This window comes from Mustela erminea, chromosome 9, assembly GCF_009829155.1.
Source record: "Mustela erminea isolate mMusErm1 chromosome 9, mMusErm1.Pri, whole genome shotgun sequence".
NCBI lineage: Eukaryota > Metazoa > Chordata > Mammalia > Carnivora > Mustelidae > Mustela > Mustela erminea.
Window position 1 is genome coordinate 107,284,627 of NC_045622.1, and position 25,451 is coordinate 107,310,077.

Sequence of the window (25,451 nt, forward strand, 5' to 3'; positions counted from 1 at the left end):
TGAGGACTGTGACATATAAAAGTGGGACAAAGGACAGAATCAGCAAAAGAGGCTGAAGGAACTGCTGTCAATGTGTTCAGAGACCAGCCAGGAGAATGTTCATCTCAGAGACCCTGAAAAGGGCTTGAAAAAGGAGGAAATGGAGGGCGCCTGGGTGGTTGGGTGGGTTGAACGGTGGATTCTTAATTTTGACTCACATCATGATCTCAGGGGCGGTGGGATGGACCCCCCCCCAACCCCCCATCAGGCTCCACAGTCAGCTTATTCCTCTCCCTCTGCTTCTCCTCCCCACCCCTGCACGTGCTCCCTCTCACTCAAATTTAAAAAAAAATTAATTAATTCTTGAAAAAAGAAAAAGGGAGGGACTGGTCAGAATGTCATGGTGTCTTTGTTACGACCTGTTTCAATGAACCAGTGGGAACAAAACTGTCATTAAACTGGGCGAAAGGGTCTTGGAAATAAGTCAACAGAGATAGGGAGTATAAACAGAAACCTCGCTGTGAAAGGGTAGGAAGAAATGGGGTGATAAGCCAAGGCAACCACGGGCTGAAGGAAGGGCTCTGAATCTTTAAAAGGATATTAAGCCACATTTGTATATGAATTTGCACGATTCAACAGTGAAGGAATAATGAGTGGTACAAAAGATTCACGCATAGTTGCAGGAGGGAAATTCTTCAGAGCCTAAGCGGAGGGACAGAAGTAGGAAGCAAGGGAGGAGGGTATCACTGATGCTGGTGGCTGGGTTTGGTGGCGGGAAGGGGAGATAACTTTTGCCAAGACTCCAATGTTCAGGCCAAAGAACTGCCCAGTTAGGGCGTCAATTTTCCTCTCCTTGAAGAGGCACACGATTGGGGACCCAAGTGGATTGTGCATTACTCTTGTTTTCTGCGACCCACCAACTCCCTCCCCGCGCCCATGAGTGAAGGCAAGGGGTTAACCACAAGGATAAATGTTGGTGAGGCAGCAGAACGCATAATGCTCCATCTAATCCAGCTCTGGGTCTCAGGTTTTCACCATCTTCATGTCATCAACCCTCTCTTTTCTGCATCAGGCCAGACCTTCCCTCTCCCGTCCCACCCTCCACACGGAAGACCCGGGGCTCCCGCGCCTCGGGGCGCGCGCCCGTTTCCGTCGCGCCTGCGCATTGGACTCCCTCGACTCAACTCCCCAACCCGGGTGGACTGTCACGAAGCCCGTTCTCCCTGCCTCGTTCTCGGGCGCGCGCTTTCGGGCGGCGCCTGCGCAGAGGAACGAGGAAACCGGTTCCCCGGTGCCGTCCCGGCGCCTGCGCGCTGAGGGCTCCGGGCCTCCCGGCCTGAGGGAGAGGAGCAGGGAAGATGGCGGCGGTGGTAGAAAATGTAGTGAAGCTGTGAGTAGTCGTTTCTTTCTCTCCTAGGCCGGGAGATCTTGTAAGGGGCCTGGGAGTAGGCGGCGGTGCGGGAGGGGACGAGGCGGAGAGAAGGACGTGCCCGAGAAGGCCTGGTTGCGACTCCTAGTAGGGAGGGCAACAGGAGACTCCCAAGAAGACGTTGCGCTTCTTTGGAAACTTGTGGAGGCCCTGAGGGGGGCACACGGGAGCCCCTTACGGGCACCCTCCCTGCGGCGCCGTGCCGTCTGAGCGCTCCTTCGGGCTCACGGTGGCCCGAGTATGGCGCCGTCGTTGCGTAGGAGAGACACAGTCCGGGTGCGCTTCCGAGACCAGACGCCTCGGTCCGGAGGGGCCGGGCCGAGGGCGGGCCCGGGACCGACCCGTGTCCCCACGAAGCCGGGCGCCGACCCCTCTGGATCCGCTGCCCGCGGCCGGTCCTGGAGCAACAGGCTCAGCAGCCCTTGTGCGGCTAAGCACCGCGGGGCTGTTTTGTTTTAACAGCCCCTTGACGATCGGGGTGGGGGGTGGGGGCCTGAGTATCTGATTGCCAAGACCAGAAGCATCATCGGGAAGAAGGTGTTGAGGAGCAAGGCGGTGCAGAAGGGAAGGAACTTCAGGGGAGAGGGCCTTTGCACCAGCCAGTCCAGCCACCAAAAAAACGGGAACTGGACGGAAGCGGTCCAGGACGCCTCTGCAGCCTGGAGGGGCATCTAGGTCGGCAGGCTGCGCGCTGTGCAGTCGCCTTGTGCTGGTCAGGTGTCGAGCAAAGTTAAAGTTAATGGTTGTTGGGGAAAATGGAGCGGGGTCTGTTGGCTGTGAGTTAAAGATGCTTTGGGACGTGATTGAACCTAGCCTCCTCCCTGAAGAGATGGGTTCGGGCCCGGTGGGCCAATAGAGCAAGCTCTTTTCAGTGGGTAAATTGGGCTTGATGCAGAGGTAGGAATACTGAGAGGCGACTCATTGCCCAGGCAGGGTTTTTGGATTTGGGCTGGATGACAGGGTAAAGGTTTGGAAACTGTTCTGAGGGACTCACAGCTTCTCATCTGCCTTTGTGGTGGCTGAGCCCCCACTCTTCCCAAGAGCCTTTTTAAAGAGTACATTGCTTTGCCCACCTCCCCTCCTCCCGGCCTGGAGCCTTTTCTTTGAGAATGCCTTCCCACTTCCATTAAGCTAAGTGCCTTCTTCTCCTCCTGTGGTTTTTTTTTTTTTTTTTTTTTTTTTTTTAAACTTGCTTTCAGCTCCATCCAGCCTCCCCGTTCAGCTCCCCCTCCTCCCAACACTATTATCTTTCTCTCTGATCTGCCCACTCCAGTTTCCCCCAGCTCTTTCTTCAGGCTGACATTTCCCTCAATTTAGAAATGTCGCTCTTGATCTACCATTTATATAGTTATTCTTCCTGACTCAGATGTTCTTTCTTTGTTTCCCTGCCTTTCTCTTTGTTGACTACCCCCCCCACACACACACACACCCCAAGCCCACTGTAAAGGGAGGTTTTACACAGGTTTCATGCTTCCTGGAAAGAAATCAGAGCTCCTGCCTTGGAAATCTTACTGTGCTGGGGGAATGTCAAACTTCCCTAGGTTTTAAGAGTTAATAGGTAACGAGATTTTATGTTGGAAGACTTTCTTCAGGGAAATAGAGTTGCCAACCCTTTCATGTAGTCCTAGAAGGGAGGAGTTGCGCATTTCAACAGAGCACGACTCATTTCTCTTAAAGGAGCTACAGAGATTGTGAGGGTCACCAGCCCCTGGTTCGTGAGTGCTGGTCATGAGAAGCCAGTGTTCTCAGTTCTAGCTGCAGAGGGCTGGTCACTGCAATTAATACATTTCCCTACAGACCTTGCCCTGCAAGAGGGGTCTTCCGTTCTTCCAGTACCGTCCTCACCCAGGAGATACTTTTCTGGAACTTCTCTTGATCGTGGGATGCCTGCTTTTTGAACAGCTGAGGTTATACATGGAGGTCAGGACTACTAGCTCATCTTTTTTGACTTGCATCTGGTTCTGGGAAAAGAATTTTCCCATTTATAAATTCCCTCTCGTTCTCTCTTAGTCTGTCTTCATCAGATCCCCTCTCCCCCTGACTTAGGTGTTTCATTCCCAGTGCTCTCACAAGGCAGTTTGCCACCTTCTGAAATCCCCTTAACTCCCAAGTGCTGTGACAGACTCTCTTATTTTCCCCCCTAAAACCAGTTGTAGCTTCAGTGCTCTGACTCTGCAGCCTTCGGCACATCTCACCCTTCCTTTCATTTGACTTCTAGCGTCAGTATCCATTGCCATCAGCAGAAACAAAGGAGCTGCTGCGCTCGGCCTTGTTTATCCAATTTTCCTCTGTGTGGTGAGGACATGGCTGCCTCCTAAAGGCTGGCTAACGTGAGCCTGTTCCCTTTTTCTTCCACTCCCCAACACAAGATTCCTGCTTACTACCGCAAATTACAGTTATTACCACTCATTGAATCAAGTCTGGCAATCTTGTGTTGCTGTCGCCTCGTGTGTGGTGTGTCTTCAGTGGCTTGGGAACATACTAAGCTGTGCCTGCATGGTCTATTGTGAATGCTCTGTGAAAGCCCCCTTGGATTCCAGAGCCTGGTTTGTCAGTGGAGTTTGAGTTATGGACATAAACAACAGAGACACACTCTGTCCAGCTCCTCATGCGAGGGTTCTCCCTCGAGTAGAATATGTTAGAGCTTATCTAGTCCGGCTCCCCCAGGCCAGCAGAGGAAGCTGAGCTCCACACGGGCTGACTGAATGTCCACATTTGTGGGGTGACTTGCAGCCGTGCAAGGTCTTTTTACTCCCAGGTCAAGATGTCCCAGACACCTTCGTGGATACTAGGGATACTGTGAGAAAGAAACCACCTCTGCCCTCGGTTTATTTACAGTGGATCGAATATGTAAAGACGGGTCACTGTCATTCCAGTACTAATGCGTTTGTTACGCCCTGAGGATGAGAACAAGGTTGGTTCTGTGTACATGCTTCTTAGAACCAGGTAATTCCTGGCACTGTGTAGTTGTCCAGCTTTTTAAAGCACTTAAAGTTTTACCCTTACTGAGATTTCAAACTGAGTCTTCTGAGTGAAAGAAGGTTCTTTCCTGTATAATTTGATGGTGTGAGAATGGAAAAGGGCCTCAGATGGGCCTGTGAGCAAACAGGTTTTATATCACTCTAATGGCAGTCGGGAAAAAAGTAGGATTCAAAGAAGTTCAGGTGTTTTTCACATGTTTTCCAGTGACTTTAAAATTAGCACATGCGGGGTGCCTGGGTGGCTCAGTGGGTTAAAGCCTCTGCCTTCGGCTCAGGTCATGATCCCAGGGTCCTGGGATCAAGACCCACATCGGGCTCTCTGCTCGGCAGGGAGCCTGCTTCCTCCTCTCTCTCTCTCTGCCTGTCTCTCTGCCTACTTGTGATCTCTGTCAAATAAACAAATAAAATCTTTAAAAAAAAAAGAAATAAAATAAAATTAGCACATGGCATTAATTAGTTCGCTTAGTACAGGTTCCCCCCACCCCCACTATTCAAAGTAGAGTGTTCTTAAGAAACTGTACATAAGCCGACATGGCGAAAAGCAAAAAAGCAGTTGCCTCTTCTTAAAAATGAAAGTCCTCTCTAGATGTCTTCCAGTTAGTGAAAACAGGTACTGTTGTAGGTCTCTTATAAAAGTCAAGTGGCAGAAAGTACACCATCAGACAGTGGGGGAAACCTGCACCTAGTACGAATTCAAAAGATCTAAAATGGCATATAGGAGGAATCCCCCCACCCCGCCCCAGCAGGTCACTCAGTTTTTCTCTCTGGAGGCCTACAGTTTCTTCTCTACTTCTTGTTGCATAAATGGTAGCATCCTGGAACACTTCTCAGCACTGTACCTCGCTTTTTTTCTAGTCGTCTTGGAGATGGTTTGATATCAGCACATGAAGAGTTTCCTTCTTTTTTATGGCTTAATAAAAATTTGTTGTGTAGAGGTGCTGTAGTTTGTTAACTATATTTTAGTGAGGGCTCTAGATCTTGTTGAACTCTTCCTCGATTGTGAAAAGAAGCTAACCTGTGCTTCTCAGAGTCAGGAGGGTTAAGGGAGGACTAGCACGGGGCTGGACTCCAAGAGAGGCACAGAATGAATGTTAGTTTCTCCCCATCTTTGTGGGTTAGGCTTAGGCCTGAGTAGACACATGAGAGATCATGTGTTCCTGATGGTAATTTATGAAGTGCCTTTCCTCATAGTGGCTTAGTGAAGGGGTGTGGTGTCCCATGAGGCGGAAACCGAGGCAAATAGGACCAGAGCCGCAGTCTCCCGGTCCCTTGAGCCTTCTAAAGCAGCAGATGGCAGGGGAGCAGGGCCACTCGGCACCCTGTGCTCTGCCCTGCCCCAGCACATGCGCACCTGATCTTTGTGTCCGCCGCAGCCTTGGGGAGCAGTACTACAAGGACGCCATGGAGCAGTGCCACAACTACAATGCCCGCCTCTGCGCTGAGCGCAGTGTGCGCCTGCCTTTCTTGGACTCGCAGACTGGAGTGGCCCAGAGCAACTGTTACATCTGGATGGAGAAACGACACCGGGGTCCAGGTGAGGTGAGGGTTCAGACTCGGGAGCACAGGGAAGGCAGAAGCTTCATCTTACGTGATGAGCCAGCTGAGAGGGTTTTCCTCACTGCTTCCACGCGTGCGTGAATACGGTCTTGCCTGGGTTAGAGGCCCAGGGGAGATGAAGCAGGCGGGTTCGTACCAGTATCTTTGTTTTCTGCAGGGCTGCCCTACTGAGGCTGGCGCTGGGCTTCTGGGGAGCTCTGTGTTAGCCAAGGCCCTCGAGCTTCCATCTGTTTCTCTTTTCCACGAACTGTGACTTCTCCTGCCCCCAGGCCCTCACTGTCCATATTGCTCCCTCACTGTAGAACTTGGTGGGTAGGGGGTGCTACTCCTCTAGAAGGTGTTTGATGTTATTGCCCAGGACTGCATTAGGCCTTGACTTTTCTATCTTTCTTCTTTCCCACAGGATTGGCCTCCGGTCAGCTATACTCCTATCCTGCCCGGCGCTGGCGGAAAAAGCGGCGAGCCCACCCTCCTGAGGACCCAAGACTTTCTTTCCCATCTATTAAACCAGGTAAAGCACACCCCTTCTTGAGCTAGGGTGTGGTCTGCTGCTTGTAAGGCTGGTAATCAGTCACCTCTTACGTACCTGGCCCAGTGCTAGATCCTGAAGATGCTAGAGTGGGTGAGATGCCATTCCCTCCTTTACAGAGCTCAGTCTGATAGAGGAGACAAGTAAAGAGATAAGTTACGGTGCCAAGTAAACGGGGTGTCTTGGTTCCTAGGCAGCCAGAGACCAAAAGACAGTGACTGGCGCATGGCTGGCCTAGCACTGTGTAGACCCAGAGCGGCCTGCTTTCAGCCCTTCTGAGCCTCGCTTCATCCTGACCTTGCCTGCAGACACAGACCAGACCCTGAAGAAAGAGGGGCTGATCTCTCAAGACGGCAGTAGTTTGGAGGCTCTGTTGCGCACAGACCCCTTGGAGAAGCGAGGTGCCCCTGACCCCCGAGTGGATGATGACAGCCTGGGCGAGTTTCCTGTGACCAACAGTCGAGCACGGAAGGTATAAGATGAACCCCATGGCTAAGGGAGCTCTGATGGAAACCAGCCTCCTCTTTATCGGAGGCCACCCCGTATTCAGAATGGAAGCAAAAACTTTGGGCCAGGAGGAAGGCCCCTGGGGTTCTGGTCCTGCTCATTCCCTAGTTAGCACTGGGTACTGACTGGCTTTGCTATTAGTATCCAGTTTCTCCTGTTCCTTTTCTTCTAAGTACAGACTTTCCCTCATTCAGCGTCTTTGTCACAGATGTTTTCTGGTGCCTGAGGTTACATGGGTGAAGCAGGCCTGGTCCCTACCAGCGACGAAGATAAAACTATGCCCAGAAATAATAAGAGTTAAAACTATGGCAGGCACTGTGCTAAGTGCTTGTTCATCATTTTCTCTAATCTCTACAGCCATAGGAAGTAGGTACCGTAGCCCCTGTTCCACATAACAGGGAAGCTGAAGCAGAGGAGTTAGGGAAAAAAAACTTCCTATAAGCCCACACAAGTTAGCAGCAAAGGTCTTTTTTTTTTTTTAAGATTTTATTTATTTATTTGACAGAGCGCCCACAACTAGGGGGAACAGGAGATGGAGAAGCAGACTCCCTGCTGAGCAGGGATTCCCAACTCCAGACTCGATCCCAGCACTCTGGGATCATGACCCGAGCAGAAGGCAGACACTTAACCAACTGAGCCTCCCTGGTACCCCCAGAGCTCTTGATTGAAATCTAAGAAGTGGCTCCGTCTGTAGAGCATGCTACTCTTGACCTCGATGTCATGAGTTCAAGTCCCAGCCTGGGTGTGGAGATTACTAAAAAAATTAAATAGACTTAAAAAAAATTAATATAAGAAGTGAGCTGTCAGAAGGGAACCACTGATAGTATGTTCCTAGGGCAGCAGATCAGAGGCAGGAGAGAGCACGGCTACTTGGGGTAGCAGGGAAGACTTCATGAAAACATGGCATTTGAGTCAGCCCCTTGGAGAGAGTGGAGAAGGCACTCTAGGGAAGCAACAGGAAAAGAGTCGAAAAGGAAGGAAAGCCCAAAGCATGGAAAGGAAAAGGAATGGGATTCTGGGGTGTTACAGGGCAGCCATGAGGAATGAGGCCAGACTGGAGGGGCCAGCAGAGGGCCTCCGCCCACAGAGGATGTTCTGGGTGGCCTGGCCGGGCCCATTGCGGGGGACCTTCTGGAGGTACATTGTATCTGCCCATCGTAATCCTTCTGTCCACTCAGCGGATCCTAGAACCAGAGGACTTCCTAGATGACCTGGATGACGAGGACTATGAAGAAGACACTCCCAAGCGTCGGGGCAAGGGGAAGTCCAAGGTGAGGAGGCAGAGCCCTGCCTGCGGGGGCGCCTGCAGCGCCCCCTGTGCTGTTGCTTGTGCCATGTTTCCTCTTTGTGAAATTAGCAGTCACTTCCCCCGGGAGTTTACTCCTCAGGTAGACATCTTTGTTTCGTTGTGTTTTGTTTTTTCAAAGATCTTATTAATTTATTTGACACAGAGAGGGAACACAAGCAGGGGGGTGAGAGAGGGAGAAACTGGCTTCCCATAGAGCAGGGGGCCCAGTGCGGGGCTCTGTCCCAGGACCCGGGATCACGACCTTAGCTGAAGGCAGACCACCCAGGCACCCTAGGCCTGGGCATCTTAATAAGGGGATCTTTCTGTTGGTTTTGTTTCGTTTCGTTTCTGGCAGGGTAAAGGTGTGGGCAGTGCCCGTAAGAAGCTGGATGCTTCCATCTTGGAGGATCGGGACAAGCCCTATGCCTGTGACAGTGAGTGCCTCGCGAGTGGGCGGGTGGTCCCTGCCTTGGACCCAGCCCCTGCTCAGGATCTGAGGGGAGGGAGGGTTGTGTTCTTGCTCAGGGTGGAAACGGTAACAAAAGGCCTGAATGCTTTCTCCTGCCTGCTGACTGGTTCCCTCTGAGACCCTTGGGAGGTCCCAGCCTCTGCTGCCCAATGGGTGGGCCCTGCATGCTCCGGGAGAGGTTTCTGCTGTCCCCTGGGGTGGGGTGCTGGGGCCGGGGGCGCACACAGCAGGCAGAATTGGCCCCTCTGTCGACCACATCCGCGTCTGCTGGCCCCAGTCGAGCCAGGGCCCCCCAGAGTCCAGCACGGAATTTTTCAGTGTCTGCTCTCCCCCTTCTCTCTGACTCGCCCCACCTCTGTCCCTCCGCCCTGGGAGCACCGGCGCCGCTGGTTTCTCTCTCGTTTGCTCCGCTTTCCTGCTGCTGCCGCTCCTGTCTCAAGTGTATCAAGGCCTTCTTCTCATGACTTTTCTTTCTGTCTTTCAGATAGTTTCAAACAAAAGCATACCTCGAAAGCGCCCCAGAGAGGTAGCTCTCTCAACTTTTCAGACTTTCGGTTTTCCTATCCCTCTTCCCTCCTCCCTTGTTTCTCCCGCCTTGCTCATCTCCTGCGACGCTAGTGTCAACGTCTCTGGAATGGCATGGGGATAGGAGCAGCGGGCTTTCGGTTGTACGCCACTCCTCACGGTCCTGGAAGCTGCCTTGACCACCGCTTGTCTCCCACAGACTCGCTCCTAGGGCTGCTCGGCCCCGCTGCATGGGGTGGCTTCAGAAGTGTTCTCAGGAACCCACTACAGACAGACCCCTCTGCTTCCCCTTCCCTTCCCCGGGACAGACACTTGGTGGTCAGCTAATGTTTCTCACCATCCTGCCGCCTCCTCCATCCTTTCCCCGTTCCCTCCTGCCGGCCCCCTTGCTCTTTTTGGTATCACTGCTTAAGAGTACAAGATGCCTCGTGGGGATCTGCTTTCCTTGCTGATCGGTGTGGGGGTGGGCAGGGCACTGACGTGGGAGTGTCTTCCAGCTGCCTTGGGGGCCAGATACCCCAACAGACTTACTGATAGGTGATTCCCCAAGGGATCCACTCCCTACTCCTGTGTCCTCATTGGGCAGGGGTGAGCTCTGTGGTATACGGGGACAGCTTGAGCTTCCCATGGTTATTGAGAGGTCAGAAAGTCTGGAGTCTCTTCCTTCCCTTTTTTCCTTCCTGCCAGATTACAAAATTTTAGAGATTCCCTTCCCTTCCTGACCTGGAGCTCCCTCCCCCAGACTAGTCCCAGGGCAAGTGGTAACGGGGCCAGGGTTCAGCCTCCCAGACAGCCAGTGCGGAAGAGCAGAGGTGGCTGTGGGCTGGGGTGTAACAGAGGCCAGAGCCATGGAAACTGGAGAACCCCAGGGCCTGATGCTCCTCGCCAGAGGCAGGTGGCCGTCACTGAAGGCCTGTCGCAGACAGAGCCCACGGGGGCAGGGGTGGTTGCCTCCGCCTCAGCTGGAGCCCCGCAGCTGGGGGGAGAGGGGGGCAAGGGGGCGGGGATGTGGCTCTCTCGGATCCCAACACCTTTCTCTGTCCTCTTGTCCCCACCCAGTTTGTGGAAAACGTTACAAGAACCGACCAGGCCTCAGTTACCACTACGCCCACTCCCACCTGGCGGAGGAGGAGGGCGAGGACAAGGAAGACTCGCAGCCCCCCACCCCGGTTTCCCAGAGGTCGGAGGAGCAGAAGTGTAAGCTGGCACGCCGGAGGCGGGGCAGGGGGAGTCAGCCTGCCCCCGGGAAGGCCTCCCTGCAGGGCTGCTGGGTGCCTCGAGCCCCCCGGGAGCCCATGTGGAGCTCTTTCCCTCTCTGTAGCCAAGAAGGGTCCCGACGGCCTGGCCCTGCCCAACAACTACTGCGACTTCTGCCTCGGGGATTCCAAGATCAACAAGAAGACGGGGCAGCCTGAGGAGCTGGTGTCCTGCTCGGACTGCGGCCGCTCAGGTACCCCCCCCCCCCCCCCCCGCCCTGGGCCAAGGGTCCCCCTCAACCCCCGCCTTCTGCCGCCGCCGCCCAGGTGACGCACCCCTCCTCCCACCCGCAGGACACCCGTCTTGCCTGCAGTTCACCCCAGTGATGATGGCGGCCGTGAAGACCTACCGTTGGCAGTGCATCGAGTGCAAGTGCTGCAACATCTGCGGCACCTCCGAGAACGATGTGCGTGTCCGCGCGCCGCCCCGCAGCCCCCCATCCCCCAGCCTGCAGCTGTCTCTTGGGGAGCAGCAGACCTTCCCTGGGGCACTAGCCTGGTATTAGACGCCGTTCTGGGCACTCGGCGCTAAACAAGATGGCAGGGTCCCCCCTGACCCCCCACCGTGGACTTGCCCTCCTTGTGGGGAGCAGGCAGTGAGCGAGGAAAGGCACTGCGGTTGTCCAGCGTGCCGGGAAGAGAGCGGCAGCCGTGGTGGGCCAGGCCGCTGGGTACCCGGTGTTGGTGGTCAGAGCAACCTTCAAGGAGGCGGTGCTGGGGTAGAGATTCGGTTGGTTCAGAGGGGTCAGTCCGAGAAGGTTTGCGGGCACAACGTGCCCAGGACAGGAGCAATGAGGCCGGGGACCTTCGGGCAGACGGGCCCAGTGGACCGAGGCAGTTGGGCTGGTGGGGGCCTCCCTGCAGCAGGAGCGCGGTCGGAGAAGGGATCGGACGGCAGGCGTCGCCAGGTCTGAGGGTTTAATTGGGAGTGATGTGCTCTGTCTTAACATTTTTAAAAAAGAAGTTTCCTCTGTGAAGACTAGCACGTAGGGGACAAGAGTGGAGGCCGTGGGCTGAAATCAGAAGCTGGTAGGGTTCAGGCGGTGTGACAGTGACTCACTCGGTCTGCGTGGAGAATTTCCTCTCCAGAAATTCACAGGTCTGCACCTCCCCGCCAGCTGCCCTGCTGCCCTTGGAAGAAGCAGCAGTGTCTGCAGAAGCTCCTGTCCCTGTCCACCCCCACTGGTCACTCACCTGCCCCTTCCACCTCCTTCTTGCCTCCTCTAGGACCAGCTGCTCTTCTGCGACGACTGTGACCGCGGCTACCATATGTACTGTCTCACCCCGTCTATGTCTGAGCCTCCTGAAGGTAGGTTGTCCTGACCTCTCACACAGAACAAGTATTTTACTAGTGACCTGGAAAATAATTTTACAATAAGTGAGTTCTCCTGTGTGTTCTTCCAGATTAGGGAATAGACACTTGTCCTTCACTTAGAATGCTTTCCTAGCATTTCCGCTTTGAGGGTTTAACGTTCGCACATTATCACCAGATACATTTAGAAATGCAGAAAATCAGCAACCAAGAGAGACCTGGGGCTGAGCGGAGTCACCGGAAGGAGTGCTTTTGCTTTCCTCCAGGCAGCCCAGGGAGCTGGGCTGAGTTCGTGGTTTGTCTGATGTGAGGCTTTGGTATCAGCTCTTCGAATGTGATAGGTTTGAGTGTGCATTTCCTCTCTCTTCCCTTGCCCAGGCTGGAAAGGTATTGAACCTGGAGCCTGAATGGGTTAGTCTATCCGTCCCATAGTTCGCTTAATAATGCTCCCGAGTTTGCACAAGCTTTTCAGCCAAACCGGTGTTGGCACCAGAAAGCAGCTGTCTCTCTGCAGGTGCCCCTCCGCCGGCCAGCTCTCTGTGCCTAAACCCCTCCTTCACAGAAATCCGGGAGCTTACTCAGGAAGCTGTGTGTGCCCAGTGGCTTTTACTGTGCACAAATGCTGTGGGCCAGCGGCAGACAGGAGAAAGCGCCTCACTGTGGTTAGACTAACCTGTAATGTAGGTCACACTGCTGGCACCCCCCCCAGGGAAGGGGACACGAACAAAGTCTGCAAGTCCTTTGGCAGCTGCAGGGGAGCACACCGCTGTTGTCGTCTGTCATGCGCAGCTTCTAAGTCCACTTCGGGGAGAAGTAGCGTGTTTCATCTTTTATTTTTTTTAACCATGAAATAACCAGTTTACAGACAAAATTCCACATGAACTGTAGAGGGGCCTTCATACTGGAGTACTGTCAGAGGCTGAGGTAGTGAGGAGCTGCCGGGAGCTGAGGGAGAATTCTCCAGAAGCCGCAAGGTGGGCTAGGCTCTTAGGTCAAGGGGTCCGCAAACTGCAGCTCATCAGTAGCCAGGCCCAGCCTCAGCTGGCATGTGTATAACTTCTAAGCTAAGAATGTTTTTCACATTTTTAATGGTGATTTAAAAAAAGAACATGGGACCAAGACTATATGTGGCTCGCAAAGCCTAAACTATTTAACATTCTGGCTGGCTGTTTACAGAGAAGCCGTCCAGCCCCTGTGCTATTGACCTTTGGGTTAGAAAGGCCCTTCTTACATTCCGAGCGCCCCATGTCTCTGCAGAGCTTATAAAAGGTCTGGATTCTTTCCCCTATACACATCCACATCCACAGATAAACATTGACACTAATTTTGAGGCATTAAGGACTAATTTTGTTGCTAAAAAAACACACAGAAGAACACACACACACACACACAGAAGAACACAACCATAATAAATACTAATAAGCAAAGTTTGAAACACTTACTTTTCAAGGGACGTTTCTCCCCATCTATTCTAAGAGATAGTTCGTAACACATTGGGTCATCACAGTTCACCCCCTCTTCCTGTCACTGCTCCTTGGCCTCTTAAACACCTGGTGGTGAGCCCATCTCATCTTTCCATGGTTTCCCCAGAAAGCTATCTTATGTGGAGTCAAAACTGGTTTCTCTAGAACCACTATTATGATCTTCATCCTGACCTTTGGGGCCTTGAGAACAAAGTCTGGTTCTTCTCTAATCACAAGTGTAAAGCTGGGATGCTTTAAAAATTTAGTCTTCCCAGGTGCTCCTAGAGATTTCAGATTTAAGAGAGCCAAGAGGGCCTAGGAGTCTGTATTTGGGAATAGTCCTCCACATGATTATTTCTTTCATCACCGTTGGGAATTATTTTTCCTGATATTTGAAGCCCAGGAGGTTTCTTTTAGCTCAGGATAACCATGGAACTTTGCTACCGCAGAACATCTCCCAGCCTTCTCTAGCTGGTCCTACTCCTGGAAGTGAGGTGTGGGGAGTGGCAGGACAGCACCTTAGGGCGGTACGGGACCCATCCTGACCCTTTTCTGCTTCTCTGCAGGAAGTTGGAGCTGCCACTTGTGTCTGGACCTGTTGAAGGAGAAAGCTTCCATCTACCAGAACCAGAACTCCTCTTGATGTGCCCCACCCCCGCTCCCCCCTCCCCCCGCCGTACATCTAGGGCTGTTTCTCTCTTCCTCTCTTGTTTTTCATACCCACCTTTCCCTCCTCCTCTTTCACAAGTCCAGAGAACCTCGGGTGGTCGTGCCAATCTGCCTTTGGCAGCAGCAAGCTGAGGCGGCAGCTCTGACTGCCTCTGGCCCTAGGCCCTCAGGGAGAACGGAGCGGCGCCCTGCGCCAGGGCACGCCTGCGGCCCAGCTCCTCACTGCTCTCCGTGAAGTGCTTTCACTCGGCCTCCCTTGGGCCCCGGCCCTGGCGATCACAGGGTTCAAACCGTGTCCTCCGAGTACGAGTAGGAGAGCAGCTCACTTTTCTCTCAGCTCTGCCTCCACTCTGGTCCCCAGGGTTTTCCCTTCCCCTGGAGGCGAGCCAGACCAGGGCCTCTGCCAGGAGCAGCTGGGAGTGAGCGACAGAGCAAGCCGAGGCGGCGCTTGCAAGGAGCTTTCCAGGCCCTTGGTGCTGCTTAGCCTCGCTCCCTCCTTCCCCCAGAGCGGCTCTCTGCAGCTCTCTCTCTTCCTGCTACCCAGGATCCTTCGCCCAAGCCAGGATGCTCTTGGTCACTCTCCTTGCTCTGCCCGGACCCACCCCACCCCACCCCAGGGGGAGTCGCAGCTTCACCTGATTCTTCCTTGTGCGCACCTGGCTCGCTCACAGGTGGTCTCGATGACCGAAGCATTCCCCACCCTTGGAATTTGCTGTCTTCTGCCTCCCCTCCTATTCCCTTTGGTTTTGTGGGGAGAAGGGAAGAATCGGGGGGCCAGGCCAGCAGCTTGGGGGCCACAGGGAGACGTTGGATAATGTGCCTGTTTTTTAACTCGATGAAAAAAGCCTACCTCCAGAATCCCCTTTTTGTTCTTCCTGGACCTGGACATCCAGCTCCTGCCCTTGACTGAATTGGGAACCTCTGCCTCCTGCTCTCTGTGTCCTGGCCCCTGGGTCACGGGGAAGCCACATAGACATCCTTCTCTTCCCTTGCACACTCGCTAGCGGCTGGTAAGGTCTTCACATCCTGATTCCTCAGTTTTTTGCCTGGTGACACTGACATGAAGTAGTGGAGGGAGATAGTCCATGCCAGAACCCCCTGGAGTGGCCTTCCCCTTGGCTGTGGGCAGGCCCTGATTCACTGTCCCTTTGGAGTTGAGGTGTCTTTCTTTCTTTAGTTCCTGTATTCTAAACATTAGTACAAATAAACGTTTTTACACAGAACTCCCTGCTGGATGGTTTATCTCGACTCCCTTCCCTGGTTGAGAGTCATTTCAGCCTAAAACTTCTCTTCCACAGGTCAGTGGTTTATAAGTGTTTTGAAATAACAGCTTTTAATCCCAAATTAAAATTTTGCTAAAGCCTAGTATGTAAAGCAGATATAAAATTGAGTACTTTGTTTGATATCTTTTCCTGTTTTTAAGATTTTTTTTTTTAAAAATTTTATTTATTTGACAGAGATCACAAGTAGGCAGAGAGGCAGGCAGAGAGAGAGTGGAAGCAGGCTCCCCGCCGAGCAGAGAGCCCGACTCGGGGCTTGATCCCAGGACCCTGAGATCAGCACATACGCTAAGCCGAAGGCAAAGGCCCAACCCACTGAGCTACCCAGGTGGCCCTGTTTTTAAGATTTTATCTGTTGAGTGAGCATGAGTGGGGGTTGGAGGATAGGGAAGGGGAGAGAATCTCAGACAGACTCTGTACCCAGCACAGAGCCCGACACGGCTTGATCTATGACCCTGAGATCATGACCTGAGCCGAAATCAAGCGTCTGAGGCTCAAGAGACTGAGCCACCCAGGTGCCCCCGTTAGTTCTAATTTCTTCATGTAAATTCATGTTCTAATGATTCCTTGCTAGACAAGACAGGTTGTTTTGATCAATACAAAACTTGGGTTAAAATCAACATTAGCATCCTGGGTCTATATTTTGGTTTGTTTGAAGGTAATTCTGCTATACTTGTATATGCAAGTGGTGACAGTCTTCTAAAGGTTAATCTTGGGATTTTAGATACTTAAAGTGGGTTCAGAAGCTGAATCCTAAATACAAAAGAATGACAGAAGAAAAGAACATCATAGTGGGACACGTGAAAGCTTTGTTCACGAGCATAGAGATACCTCGACTTCGCGTGCCGGCATTCCTTCCTTTACCCGCCATGAGCATGAACACTGCCCGCATGGCCACCTTCCTTGGGGATTGTTTTTGTGCACGAAAAACGATGCCTTTCCTTGCAGCCAACATTTTGTTGTTGACGGCTTCCATAATGGATCTGTACCTCACTTGAAAGTGTTTTGTAGCTCTTAAACTTTTAAGATTTTCCTCAATCAGTTATGAACCCCCTGAGGTATCCTTAGGGCTTTTTGAAACAGTCTGAAAACCACTGAACCGTGCTCACTTCAGCAGCACATACACTGAAAAGCACTGACCCACTGGAAAGCCAGTGGCCTAGGCCATTGCATTCAATAAGTAAGGTGGGTGTGCTCTGAGCCGGGAATTGTGTTAGTAATAGAGCACATCCCCTGTCCTCAGGCTTTTACACGGAAGTAGGACAGAAGCAGAGGGAGTAAAGCAATGATCCTTGGTGACTGAGTAGGAGCTAGAAAAAAAATAGAAGGAAAAGAAATGGGAAGGAAAAAAAAGCTGTAGCAGCCCAAGAGAAGATATTTGGAAAAGGTTTGCAGAAGGTAGGGTTTAGCATGGGACATAGAAAGATGGAAAAAGGATCAGGCGTACATTGGGTTGGGGAAGGTTGCCTGTGAGGCAGAGACGGGGACTCATCGTGGCCCCGGGCTTCCCATCAGAGCTGGGAGTGGGGGAGGGAAAGCAGGCAGAAGTTGAGGATGAGAACACCCGACCACAGGCCATACCTTCAGTTGCTAAGAACAGGCAGGACTGAAGATTACTAAGGAAAAGACTGGTATTAGACCTTAAGTTTAAAAACTTGAATCTTCTGGCGCCTGAGTGGCTCAGTCGGTTAAGCGTCGGACTCTTAATTTTGGCGATTACCCTTTTTTAAGATTTTATTTATTTGACAGAGTGAGATCACAAGTAGGCAGAGAGGCAGGCAGAAAGAGAGAAGGGAGGAAGCAGGCTCCCTGCAGAGCAGATAGCCTGACTCGGCTCGATCCCAGGACCCTGGGATCATGACCTGAGCCGAAGGCAGGGGCTTTAACCCACTGAGCCACCCAGGTGCCCCGGCTCTGCACCCTTAAAAAAAAAGAAAGAAACTTGAATCTTGCCAACCACTATCAAAACTAATAAAAATTAGTCCTTATTTGCCCTAAATCAGAACTGGCCATGGGGCACCTGGCTGGCTCAGTCATGAGAGCATACAACTCTTGATCTCGAGGTTGTGAGTTGGAGCCCACGTTGGGCATGGAGCCTACTTTAAAAACCAAAACAGGGGCACCTGGGTGGCTCAGTGGGTTAAAGCCTCTGCCTTTGGCTTAGGTCATGATCTCAGGGTTCTCGGATCTAGCCCCGCGTGGGGCTCTCTGCTCAGCAGGGAGCCTGCTTCCCTTCCTCTCTCTCTGCCTGCCTTTCTGCCTCCCTGTGATCTCTCTCTGTCAAATAAATAAGTAAAATTCAAACAAACAAACAAACAAAACAAATTGGCGCCAGGCAAGATCTAGCCCCAGATGGACCGATCAACCTGAGGCCAGCGCTGTCCATGGTAACAGGTTTTGTGTGGCTTAAAGCTTTCATCCATTTTCCTCACAACCAGTCGGTGAGCGGTATTAGCCCTGTTTGGTAGACGAGAAAGCTGCGACTGCCTAGGTCACGGCCAAGAAGGCCTTGAGACGCCAGATCTGCTCGCCGGCCCCCGCGCTGCCCCGAGGCTCCTCAGGCCCCAACGGCTGGCGCTGCCTCCGGGACTCCCGCGGGCTTTTGGCTCCTCCTCACCGCCGCTCGCGCTGGAAGCCCCGCCCCCGAGAGGGCCACGCGACTTCTGCGACGCCCAATGAGACTTAGCTGGGGGCGGGACGGGACGTCATTGAGAGCCAATCTGATGGGGCCTGGGCGGGACTGCGGCGGGTGGGAGCTGAGCTGCCGCACCGCGGTCTTCCCAGCCCGGAGAGAGCCCGGCGCGGGTGGCGCGCACGGGGCCTTCCTGTGCGCGCGCCCGCTGCCCGCCGCCCGCCGCGCGCCACCCGCGCAGCCCCTCGGCCCGCTCGGCCCTCCGGGTCGTGGCGCCCGTCCCTCCCCTGCTCTCCCGTCGCCGCCGGGACAGGGGCTCCGAGCTGAGCAGAGCCGGGGCAGGGGCGGGAGCCGCGGGACGAGCGCCTGAGGTGGGTGCGGAGCGGGAGGCCGGGCGGCCGGGAGGGCAGGCGGGCGCCTGGGTACGCCCCGCCGACCGACCCCGCGTCGAGGTGGGGAGAGGCCGGCCAGGTGGCGGAGCCGGGCTCCGGGCCTGCCTCGGTCCCAGGCGCTCGTGCCCGCGCTCCTAGTACCTCTCCCAGGCCACCTCCCTCCCCTCTGGGGACACTCCGTCCCTCTAGCTGCCCTCGGCCTCCTCACCCCTCTTGCTGTTTGTCGCCTGTGCACCTGCCATCTCGGCCCCGTGCTCCCACTCCCTCTCGCTCTCCAGGCGGGACCCCCGCCCAGTCTTACCTCCTCTGGACCCAGCACCAAATTAGCCTCTCCTCCTGCCCCCATCTGTCGCTCTTTGTCGTCTGTACACTTGTCACCTCAACTCTGCTCATCCACTCACCACCCCGCCCCCAACATCTTCATTGAAATCCAGCCTAGGCCAACATCCCTCTCCCCCTCCCAGGGACTACCCAGCCCCGGCCCTGATTATCCCCTACACCTGCCCCACTCAGCCCCGGCCCCAGATGGACCGATCCTCCCCTACCCACTCTCCTTTGTTGTCTCTGCAGCTGTCCCCTTGGCTTTATTCATCTTTCTCCCCTCGATCCCAGGCCAGACCCCTTCTCCCTCTGACCAGTAAGCCACCCCCCTCCCCAGCTCTGCTCTGGCATTCCTCTGGGTCCGTGCCCAGCCCACGGCTCCCTCAGCCTCGCCATTCCCTTCCGTCCCACCCAGCCCCCCGAAAGCCTGCCCAGGGCACCCTCTCACGCTCTCCCAGCTGGCCCAGTCTTCCCTAGTCTCTGCCACACAGCAGCCTCTTTCCTTGTCCTCGTATATTCTCTCTGCCTCCCTGGGCTCCTTTCCTGTCCTCCTGGCCTCGGCCCTCCGGACCCCACTCACTGTTTCTTACCCCCACAGGGGCCGCGGAGAAGCCATGGAGCTGAGCAGCAAGAAGAAGCTTCACGCCCTGTCCCTGGCTGAGAAGATCCAGGTGCTGGAACTCCTGGATGAGTCCAAGATGTCCCAGTCAGAGGTGGCCCGGCGCTTCCAGGTCTCCCAGCCCCAGATCTCGCGCATCTGCAAGAACAAGGAGAAGCTGCTGGCCGACTGGTGCAGCGGCACGGCCAACCGGGAGCGCAAGCGCAAGCGGGAGTCCAAGTACAGCGGGATGGACGAGGCTCTGCTCTGCTGGTACCACATCGCCCGGGCCAAGGCCTGGGACGTCACGGGGCCCATGCTGCTCCACAAAGCCAAGGAACTGGCTGACATCATGGGCCAGGATTTTGTGCCCAGCATCGGCTGGCTGGTCCGCTGGAAGCGCCGGAACAACGTAGGCTTCGGGGGCCGCCACGGACTTGCGCCCTCCTTCCCCCCGGAGCCCCCACCCCCAAGCCCCACGTCCCGGGCCCAGCATCCTCTTTCCCTTAAAGACTTCTCCCCAGAGGACGTTTTCGGCTGTGCCGAAGTGCCTCTGCTGTACCGGGCCGTGCCCGGCAGCGGGGGGCCCTGTGAGCGCGTGCGGGTGCTGCTGTGCACCAACAGCAGGGGCACGGAGAAGCGGCGGCTGCTGGTCAGTGGGCTCCAGGCCTCGCCCAGGTGCTTCTTTGGCGTCAACAGTGAGGCCCTGCCTGCCTCCTGCCACCCTGACCTGGGCATCCCCTGGTCCGAGTGGCTGGCCCAGTTCGACAGGGACATGGGCCGGCAGGGGCGACAGGTCACCCTGCTGCTGGCGGCCCGGGTGCTGGAGGAGCTGGCCAGCCTGCCCGGACTCCGCCACGTGAGGCTCCTGCCCCTGGCCGCCACCACGGCCGCTCCCAGCACGCCAGCCCTGCCCAGCTCTGTGGTCCGAGCCTTCAAGACACATTACCGGCACCGGCTGCTGGGCAAGCTAGCCGCTGTGCAGAGCAGGAGGGCCGGCGTCTCGCTGGCAGAGGCCGGGGCGGGCCTCACAGTGCTGGATGCGCTGCACCTGGCAGCGGCGGCCTGGGCCAAGGTGCCCCCGCAGCTCATCGTCAGAGGCTTCATCCAGGAAGGGCTGGCTCCCTGCCAGCTGCCGCCAGCCCCCAACGAAGCCTCCGAGCTGCCTCTGGTCCCCAGCGGGCTGAGTCTCCAGGAGTTTGCCCGCTTTGTGGACCTGGAGGGCGAGGAGCCCTCATCTGGAGCGTGCAAAGAGGAGACGGGCGCCGAGGCCGAGGAGGGGTTTGGGGAGGACGGCTTCCAGCCCCTGCCCACCAAAGCTGACGCTCTCCGGGCTCTGGGCACGCTCCGGAGGTGGCTGGAGTGCAACAGCCCCTCCCCTGCGCTCTTTGAAAAATTCTACGCCTGCGAGGAGGAGGTAGAGCGGCTCTGCTGCCTGTGAAGGGCCCCTCATGGCTCGCCGGAGCCTCTCCTCTCCTGTTTCCCATGGAAACGCCCTCTCTAGAAGGCAGACGGGAGGCTGGTCTCTTTCCCGTGGAAATGGAGCTCTTGTGAAAGGTGTGCAAGGGAGACACGCTGGGAGACCCAGTCTAAGTTCTGAGAGAAAGTTGTCCGAGCCTTGAGAAGAGGGGTCGAAAGATGGGGCGCACAGTGGGGTGAAACTAGCGCCTAGTTTCCAAACCTCTAGGGAGGCTGGGCCTCGGGAAGATGGAATTGGGGCTTTACAAACAGGCCAATCCCTCGAACTCTGTGTTTGAAACAGTTCTGCTTCTGGAAATAAAATTTGTAATCAGAAAAGAGGTCAGGGTGTTAATTTCCTGGGAGAATCGACTAAGATTCTTTCGATTGGCTACTGAGGCTTGCCGCACCTCGGCTGTCTGGGCTGCGCCAGCAGGTGACCAACGGGACGCGCTTTCTTCCAGCAATCCAGCAGGAAGGGCTCTCAGGGAATGGGGAATTCGTACCCACTGATAGATCCCGAGTTCTGCGGCTCTCGGACTCTGCTCTCAGATCGAGGCTGGCAGGTGGTGTTAGGAAGGAGGGGGCCAGGCTGGGGACAGTCTAGGGAAACCAGAAGAAGCCAGAACTGGGAAGAGTCACGTGTTCATCTGTCCATTTCACAGCATCTCTCCAGCAAGCCTGCGTGGTGAGACTGCATAAATGGTGTCCCCGCTGGGCAGGACCTTGGGACAGCAGAGGTGCATCGTGATTAAAGGCTGTCACCCAGGCAGGTGCACAGTCATGTGGCCCCGCAGAGCCCGGGGAGACTCCTGGAGGGGTTGTGCCCTCTGAGCTGCAGCTTGGCCGGTAAGGCCAGTCCAACACAAGGAGTGGCGGGCACGGAGGCCGACTGGGAGGGAGCACCGTGTGGTGGGCGGAGGCAGGTGGCCCCTCCCGAGCACATGGGGAGGCCTGGGGAGCAGGAGGGCTGTTTAGCTCACTAGACCTGGTGAGGGGGTACCCCAAAGTTCCTCAGTCGGGATGGGGACAGTCATTCGTGGGAGTTCTAGAATAATTGAGATGTGGAGGGTGGGTCGAAGATGTGAGAGCCACTGGCAGACAGAGTCCGAGTGGTCCAGGTGGGATATGGGCAGCCCGAGCCAGATCAGGAAGGAGGACTTGAAGAGGCTGGATTCACCTGGAAAGGCCATGGGCCATGGGCACAGACAGACTGGGCTGGTGAGGAGTCCAGCTCTGGCCAAAATCTTCTTGTGGCCTAAAAGGCAGTAGGCCATCACAAGTCAGTGCGGGGCAACTTTTGGTTTTGGGGATACTGCGGTCCAGGACTCAGTGTCCACGGCAGCCACGCAAGGGGGGGGAGGGGCAGAGGGAGAGGAAAAGTCTTAAGCAGACTCCGTGTTGAGTGTGGACCCTTACCCAGCCACCCTGGGATCATGACCTGAGACCAAATCAAGAGTCAGACACTTAACCAACTGAGCCCCCCAGGCGGCCCGGACAGCTCACTTTTAAACCGTGCTGAGCCTGCCTGATGGTCTTCCAAACCCCAAATCCTGTAGGCTTTCCTCACAGATTCCAGTTTTCCTACCCATCTTCCATTGTCCCTTTTCTGAAATCATCCCAGTTCTGACCTATCTCCTTAAACGTTAAAACCAGAATTATATGACCTCTAAAGACCCGACCAAAGTAACAGGAGGGGACACACCAGCCCTCTGTCCTGGGTGCTGTATTCCAGTTAGAGCAGCTCAGCTTGACGGCCATATTTCTGCCTTTCTCCCAGAGCCTTTCTTTTAAAGCCACAAAGAACCATTTCCTTTCCTGTGCTGCTGTCCTGTAACATTCTTGTCCTGTTTGCAAGCGACTTCGTTAGCTCATTCAAACACTATTTACTGACTTCTTTGCTTGTGAGTCAGGCGCTGTTCCAGGACCCTCCAGCTCATAGAGAACAAGACAGAAAGGATCCCTCCTCTCCAAGCCCTTCTTTCTGGCAGAGGGAGATAAAGAAGAGACGAGCAAACCAATAAACGTGGTCATTTTAGAGGGAAATCTGTGCCAAGATGAGAATAAAATAGTGATGTTTTTGAGAGGGGCTGGGAGATGGGAGTTAGGGAGAAGTCTTTTGGGCTGAGTCACAAAGAGTAAGGAAGTGTTCTCTGCCCAGGGAGCAGCAGGTGCAAACGTCACAGGCCGGAGCAACTGTCCTGTGGTAGAGAGTGGGGGCGGGGGGGGGTGTCAAGCAGAGGAGGAGGGTGGAGAGGAGAGGAAGCAGGGGCCTCGGGGTCACATTGTTCACGGTCACCTCAAGTGAGACAAGCAGTTCGGAGGGGTGGTCTTGGTGGGGGCCTGATTTGGATAACGGAGGAACACACATTATGTTTTAGAAAATCAGATTCTAGTCACTGTGTGAAGCTCATATGGGAAGTGGGGGGGCGACACACGCGGAAGCAGGAAAACCAAGGAAGTCAGGAAGCTACTGCATTCGGGGAGACCTGATGGGCAGGAAGGAGAGGAAGGAAGACACCTTCCCAACAGAGCGGAGCTCTTACCAAGGTCCCGGCAGGCATCACCACCCGCACAGTGAGGGCAGGACTAAGTGCGGGCGTTGTTTCCGTTTATCTACAAGCCTGTGATGAGTACCCTCTGCTCAGAGGGCGGCAGAGGTGAATAAGACACAGTCCCTGTACCTAAGGAACCAGCGAGAGAACTAGGAAGTGACCTATATATAGCCTGGGGGTGGGGGAACGCTAGATCTGTTGCTTTTGTTTCTACTGATGCTTCAACTCATGGTAGCTTTTTTCTTTGTGTGTCTTTTAATTTCTGGATGTGGGAATCATTTTTAAAAATATCTTATTAGGTTTTTTGTTTTTTTTTTTAATCTCTGGAAAACTTGAAGGTCTGATTTAGGGAGCCCTTTCAGAAGAATGTGTAATTACTCCTACCAGGCACGAGAGGGCGCTACGGACACGCTAAATTAATTTCTCCGGGGAAAGCTGTTTCAGACCTGAAGTTCCGTGAGTAGGCCTGTGGTTCCTGGTTCACAGAGGGGACTCTTACTCTTAATTTCTGCCCACCACAAGGGAGAGTAGGTTTCTTTGTAGATTCCCTTTAGTGGTGGATGGAGGTTTTCTAGTTCACCCTTTCGCTAAAGAGGTATCCTTTTCCAGAATCTTGGTTTAATTTATGAGTCTTGGGTTCAGCGCCCCTGTGTGTGTCACTCAATGTCTAGTCTTCAGCTCCAGGAAGTTCTTTACCTCCAAGGTCTCAGCATTAGTGTGAGCCCCAAGGGCAGCTCTAGTTCCAATACCCCGATTTGCCCTTGGGAAGTTCTCTTACTTCTTGAAAAGTTAGCAACGGTTTTAAGATCGTGTTTGTAATAACAGATCTGGAATCCAGCTGCCTTGTAGAAGGAGGGCTCTAGGTAAAGTCTAGAGCACCAGTCTGCCAGAAGGGATATTGGGAAGACCGGGTGTTTTGTTTTTGTGTTTTTTTTCATTTACTCATTCATTCATTTGTTCAAAGCTCTTCATTGAACAACTCTTGTGTGTCCGCTGGCATTCTGATGATGAACAAAAAGAGGCAAGTTCTCAGCTTCACAGAGCCCATAGCTTAGAGGAAGGACAATAATCATAAAAGAATCATACGCACAAAAGCCTGTGATTCCAGATAAAGTGGGGATTACATGAGAGCACAAGCTAGTGGTTCTCAGACTGTGGCCCATGCTGGCAGCATCAGTAGGAACTTAGGAAAGCACAAATTCTTGGAGTCTCCTCAAACCTCCCGATTCAGAAACCCCAGCATGGGACCCAGTAATCTGTATTTGAACACGTCCCCCCAGGTGATTCTAAACACTGGCATAAGCCAGAGGAACTTGACCTAGACAGTGGGACTGAGGAAAGTTTTCCTAAAGAAGTGGTGATGGCAGCAGAAGGGTGAGTGGGAGGTGCACAGCTAGTGAGAACTATACATGCAAATGTCCTGTGGTGAGAGGGAACGTGGTTGTTTAAGGAACCAAGAGAAGGCGAATGTCTGAGAACCTTGAAGGTTGTAGAAGGGGTTTGTCCTGATTCCACAGAGCAATGGCTTCCCATTGCTCTGGAAGAAGCAATGCCATAGGAAGAAGGTGAGTAGTTTGTCCAGCTTCAGGACAGGACGGGGGCTGTGGTTTTAGGACTGAGAAAGAGAGAGTGAGTCCTAGAAAACTTTAGGGGCAGGGTTGGCAGGAGCTGGGGACTCCTTTAATGTGGGCGGAGGGGCGCTTCTCTGAGACCTCTGGCCTGAGGACATTTCTGGGCCACAGAGCACTGCAGGAGGAGCAGGCTGGAGGCGGAACGTGGCACTTTGGGATGCTCAAGAATGCGTGAGCAGAGACAGCCAGCAGTGTGGACCTAGGGCTCGGGACAGTAGTCAGGCTGGAAACACCATAGAAGCACATTCGAAAACCGCATCCCCATGGCTCAGCTGTCGAGTAAGTGTGGGAGAAGTGAATTAAGCCAGAAGCGTCCCACAGTGTGTCATTTCTCCCTGTGCGAACGGACTCCACGCCAGTCAGCCTCTTCTAATGTCTCCACTGTGATCACTGCTGTAAAAGCAAGTGTCACGTTTGACATCGTGGAAACCAACGAGATGCTATTTACATTTGTCCAAGTCACGGGCTGCTTATACGCAAGGCTCGGACACCAGCCCCATTGTCAACCTCAAAGCAGGTGCATTTGCTGTTTGGTTTTTAGGGATTCCTTCGATCTCAGTGAGCTCTCAAAAAGAATGATGACCTCTAACAACATGGTAATTCCTTGAGGAATTTTTTTT

The 25,451-nt window shown here is 54.2% G+C and overlaps 2 protein-coding genes across 4 annotated transcripts; both read left to right on the top strand.

Annotated features, from left to right (window-relative positions):
* Positions 1–1,252: 1,252 nt before the first annotated feature.
* On the top strand, positions 1,253–15,187 carry DPF2 (double PHD fingers 2). Of its 2 annotated transcripts, XM_032357282.1 has the most exons (12): positions 1,253–1,369; positions 5,763–5,923; positions 6,350–6,457; positions 6,784–6,947; positions 8,161–8,253; positions 8,626–8,704; positions 9,224–9,265; positions 10,324–10,461; positions 10,586–10,714; positions 10,815–10,927; positions 11,748–11,829; positions 13,862–15,187. In XM_032357282.1, exons 1-12 carry the CDS (start codon positions 1,338–1,340, stop codon positions 13,936–13,938), a joined length of 1,218 nt encoding a protein of 405 aa, XP_032213173.1. In that variant the 5' UTR covers positions 1,253–1,337; the 3' UTR covers positions 13,939–15,187. The 2 variants fall into 2 exon arrangements, with proteins under 2 accessions (XP_032213173.1, XP_032213174.1); XM_032357283.1 differs by lacking the exon at positions 9,224–9,265 and having other exon boundaries at positions 1,254–1,369; positions 13,862–13,938.
* Positions 15,188–15,218: 31 nt separating this feature from the next.
* On the top strand, positions 15,219–25,451 carry TIGD3 (tigger transposable element derived 3). Of its 2 annotated transcripts, XR_004289070.1 has the most exons (3): positions 17,536–18,247; positions 19,188–20,744; positions 21,311–25,451. XR_004289070.1 is itself a non-coding variant. In XM_032357277.1 (2 exons), exon 2 carries the CDS (start codon positions 19,204–19,206, stop codon positions 20,626–20,628), a length of 1,425 nt encoding a protein of 474 aa, XP_032213168.1. In that variant the 5' UTR covers positions 15,219–15,262; positions 19,188–19,203; the 3' UTR covers positions 20,629–20,984. The 2 variants fall into 2 exon arrangements, 1 of the variants encoding a protein (XP_032213168.1); XM_032357277.1 differs by lacking the exons at positions 17,536–18,247; positions 21,311–25,451 and adding an exon at positions 15,219–15,262 and having other exon boundaries at positions 19,188–20,984.

Excerpts from the sequence above, each read along its gene's own strand:
- DPF2 (XM_032357282.1), top strand. The coding sequence starts at position 1,338 with ATGGCGGCGGTGGTAGAAAATGTAGTGAAGCT. Across the intron at positions 6,948-8,160 it reads CCAACAGTCGAGCACGGAAG|CGGATCCTAGAACCAGAGGA; the intron begins GTATAAGATGAA and ends CTGTCCACTCAG. Across the intron at positions 9,266-10,323 it reads CTCGAAAGCGCCCCAGAGAG|TTTGTGGAAAACGTTACAAG; the intron begins GTAGCTCTCTCA and ends GTCCCCACCCAG.
- TIGD3 (XM_032357277.1), top strand. The coding sequence starts at position 19,204 with ATGGAGCTGAGCAGCAAGAAGAAGCTTCACGCCCTGTCCCTGGCTGAG.